Raw genomic sequence first — 2,537 nt, forward strand, 5'->3', positions numbered from 1 at the left:
TCAAGAATTTTTTAAGTTTAAATCTTTAAAATTTAAAAATTTCTTTAAAATTTTTTATATCGATTTATCCCGCTGCATCATAATTATCGATAGATTTGTCGATAACTTTTGTTTTCTTTCTTCTTCTTTCTCGACTACTTTACCATCTCTAGACAAGCCAAAAACACATTGTGCACGATTTCTTTTATTATCTGCATAATTTTAGAGAATTTTGTAAAAGTAAACCATTCTAAGACAAGATGATTATTCCAATTCGGTGCTTTACCTGCGGAAAAGTTATTGGCAACAAATGGGAGTCATATCTGGGTCTCTTGCAAGCAGAATACACGGAAGGGTAGGTTACGTCGCGAAATGTGGGACTGTAGTTCGGAAATTAATTTTAATATTATCCGCAGAGATGCTCTTGATGCCCTGGGTCTCAAGCGCTACTGCTGCCGGCGCATGCTTCTCGGTCACGTGGATCTTATCGAGAAACTACTGAATTACGCTCCTCTAGAGAAGTAAACGTGTAAAAGGGGAGATAATAAAAATGGGACTCGGGAATAAACTATAGATTTATTGTAAAATTACAAATTAAAGCTTCATGCAACAAGATATTTGAGTTTTAAGCCCTAGAATCTATATGTTAACCCAATTTGGCAGTGATCGTTCACAATTTATCCATAAACCAAGGCTGTCCATTCTTCTCGCGGCGGCGCGTCAGGATCTCGCAGCCATTATCAGTCACCAAGAGCGTCTGCTCAAACTGGGCCGAGTACAGGCCATCGGCAGTGACCGCCGTCCAATCATCCGGCCAAGTCTCGGCTTTATGATTACCAACAGAGATCATGGGCTCAATGGTGAAGCAGTGGCCCGGCGCCATCACACCGACAGCAGAATTTTCTGCAAAGAAAACGAGCGTTATTTCACCATGGTATCATATAATTAGGCATGAAACTTACTGGCATAGTGAGGCACATTCGGAGCTGTGTGGAAGACACGGTGAATGCCATGGCCGCAGTAGCTGCGAACCACGCTGAATCCATGGGGAGAGACATACTTTTGGATAACGTTACCGATGTCGCGGTACTTCTCACCTGGACGCACAAACTCAATGGCTTTGCTGAGGGCTTCGTGGGTGACCTGCACCAACTTCTTGTGCTTCTCAGACACATTTCCCACGAACATAGTCTCGTTGAGATCACCATGGAAGCCGCGATGGTACACCGTCACGTCGATGTTGCAGATGTCACCATCAACCAAGGGCCTCTGGTCGGGAATACCATGGCAGATGACCTCGTTTACCGAAGTGCAACACGACTTGGGAAAATTGTAGTAGTTAAGCGGCGATGGATAGCACTCCCGCTCGATGGCTGCCTCATGAACGAGACGATCCAATTCATCGGTGGTGATTCCCACCTCCACGGCTTTGGCACCCTCATCCAGGCACTCTCTGCCTAGTCGCCCGGCTAAGCGCATGCCCTCGATCTCCTCGTCGTCCAGAACTTTAATGCTGGTGCCACGAAGCGCCTCCTCGGAGAGCGACCTACCTTTCGGATGATCGGCATAATCTGGGCGTTGGATTGCCTCTGGGACAGCCCGTTTGGGAGTCTGTGGAAAGGGGCGCAACTTGCCGCTAAAGCGAAACTGCGGCCACGGGTTGTAAGCCCCATCGGAGGCGGTTGACTGGGCGCCACCTTTACGTAAAAATTCCTCGTTAATCACGATATCCCAAAATAGATTGATCTTTCAAACGTACATACCTGCTAAGGCATGAATAACTTTGTGAGTTTTCCAGAAGCCTTTGAAGCACGTCTGCGAGCAGAAGAACGAGGTCTTAATGCCCAACTTCAAGCAGGTTGGACACTGGAGAGTCGCCTCCTTGCCGCAGTTGGTCGTCTCGCAAATTTGAGCCATCCTTTTCTTCTTATTTGCCTTTTTTAGGAAGAAAAACCGGAATTAAGAGAGAAATGTGTCCACCTAGAGGCGGAGAAACGTCGATGGAATCATCGATTCAAGGATATTTGTAAAGTTTTCGGAATCTTTCGATTATTTAATATATCGATATTCGACACATCACTAAAATTCTTTGAGTGACCGTTTTTTCTAAGACGTTTTCAAACACTAAAAATTGGCGGGATATTTGAAATTTAAATTTACAATTCTTAAAAGTTGATAGCTTCCCTACGTTTATTCTTTAGAAGCTATAACAAATTTTTAATCTTATGTGTTTGGACTTTATAAGATAGTATAAAGTCCTTTTATTTCCTTATGGGGTACATTAAGAAGGTTTCAGATTAAGATAGAAAATGCGAACTAATGGATTTCCCCAAATATGCCATAGAATCGGAAATTTAAAATTAAATTTGAGAATAAAATTATATGAATGAATAGGTCACTGTTTCCCAACCATTTCTGATCATTGATCTTGCCAAGGACACTGCCCCCCAAACCACTCTGTCTGGTTCCTTTTCTTTATTTTATTCCAAATTTGGATTCGATTCAAACACTGCTACGTTCTCGGCGCATGCCCTCGCTGCGAGAGCTATGTTTATCTG

The 2,537-nt window shown here is 43.5% G+C and overlaps 2 protein-coding genes across 2 annotated transcripts; one reads left to right on the forward strand and one right to left on the reverse strand.

Moving 5' to 3' along the window:
• The first annotated feature begins 143 nt into the window (after positions 1 to 143).
• On the forward strand, positions 144 to 594 carry Polr2L (DNA-directed RNA polymerases I, II, and III subunit Rpb10). Its single transcript, XM_017233921.3, has 2 exons — positions 144 to 334; positions 396 to 594. Exons 1-2 carry the CDS (start codon positions 240 to 242, stop codon positions 502 to 504), a joined length of 204 nt encoding a protein of 67 aa, XP_017089410.1. The 5' UTR covers positions 144 to 239; the 3' UTR covers positions 505 to 594.
• LOC108120310 (methionine aminopeptidase 1) lies at positions 537 to 2,055 on the reverse strand. Its single transcript, XM_017233920.3, has 3 exons — positions 1,743 to 2,055; positions 942 to 1,676; positions 537 to 882 (listed from the first exon to the last, which is right to left on the reverse strand). Exons 1-3 carry the CDS (start codon positions 1,894 to 1,896, stop codon positions 650 to 652), a joined length of 1,122 nt encoding a protein of 373 aa, XP_017089409.2. The 5' UTR covers positions 1,897 to 2,055; the 3' UTR covers positions 537 to 649.
• Between the last annotated feature and the right edge of the window lie 482 nt (positions 2,056 to 2,537).

Source organism: Drosophila bipectinata, chromosome 3R (genome assembly GCF_030179905.1).
Source record: "Drosophila bipectinata strain 14024-0381.07 chromosome 3R, DbipHiC1v2, whole genome shotgun sequence".
Classification (NCBI taxonomy): domain Eukaryota; kingdom Metazoa; phylum Arthropoda; class Insecta; order Diptera; family Drosophilidae; genus Drosophila; species Drosophila bipectinata.

Excerpts from the sequence above, each read along its gene's own strand:
- Polr2L (XM_017233921.3), top strand. The coding sequence starts at position 240 with ATGATTATTCCAATTCGGTGCTTTACCTGCGGAAAAGTTATTGGCAAC. Across the intron at positions 335-395 it reads CAAGCAGAATACACGGAAGG|AGATGCTCTTGATGCCCTGG; the intron begins GTAGGTTACGTC and ends TATTATCCGCAG.
- LOC108120310 (XM_017233920.3), bottom strand. The coding sequence starts at position 1,896 with ATGGCTCAAATTTGCGAGACGACCAACTGCGGCAAGGAGGCGACTCTC. Across the intron at positions 1,677-1,742 it reads AGTTATTCATGCCTTAGCAG|GTGGCGCCCAGTCAACCGCC; the intron begins GTATGTACGTTT and ends TTTTACGTAAAG. Across the intron at positions 883-941 it reads GAATGTGCCTCACTATGCCA|AAAATTCTGCTGTCGGTGTG; the intron begins GTAAGTTTCATG and ends TTTTCTTTGCAG.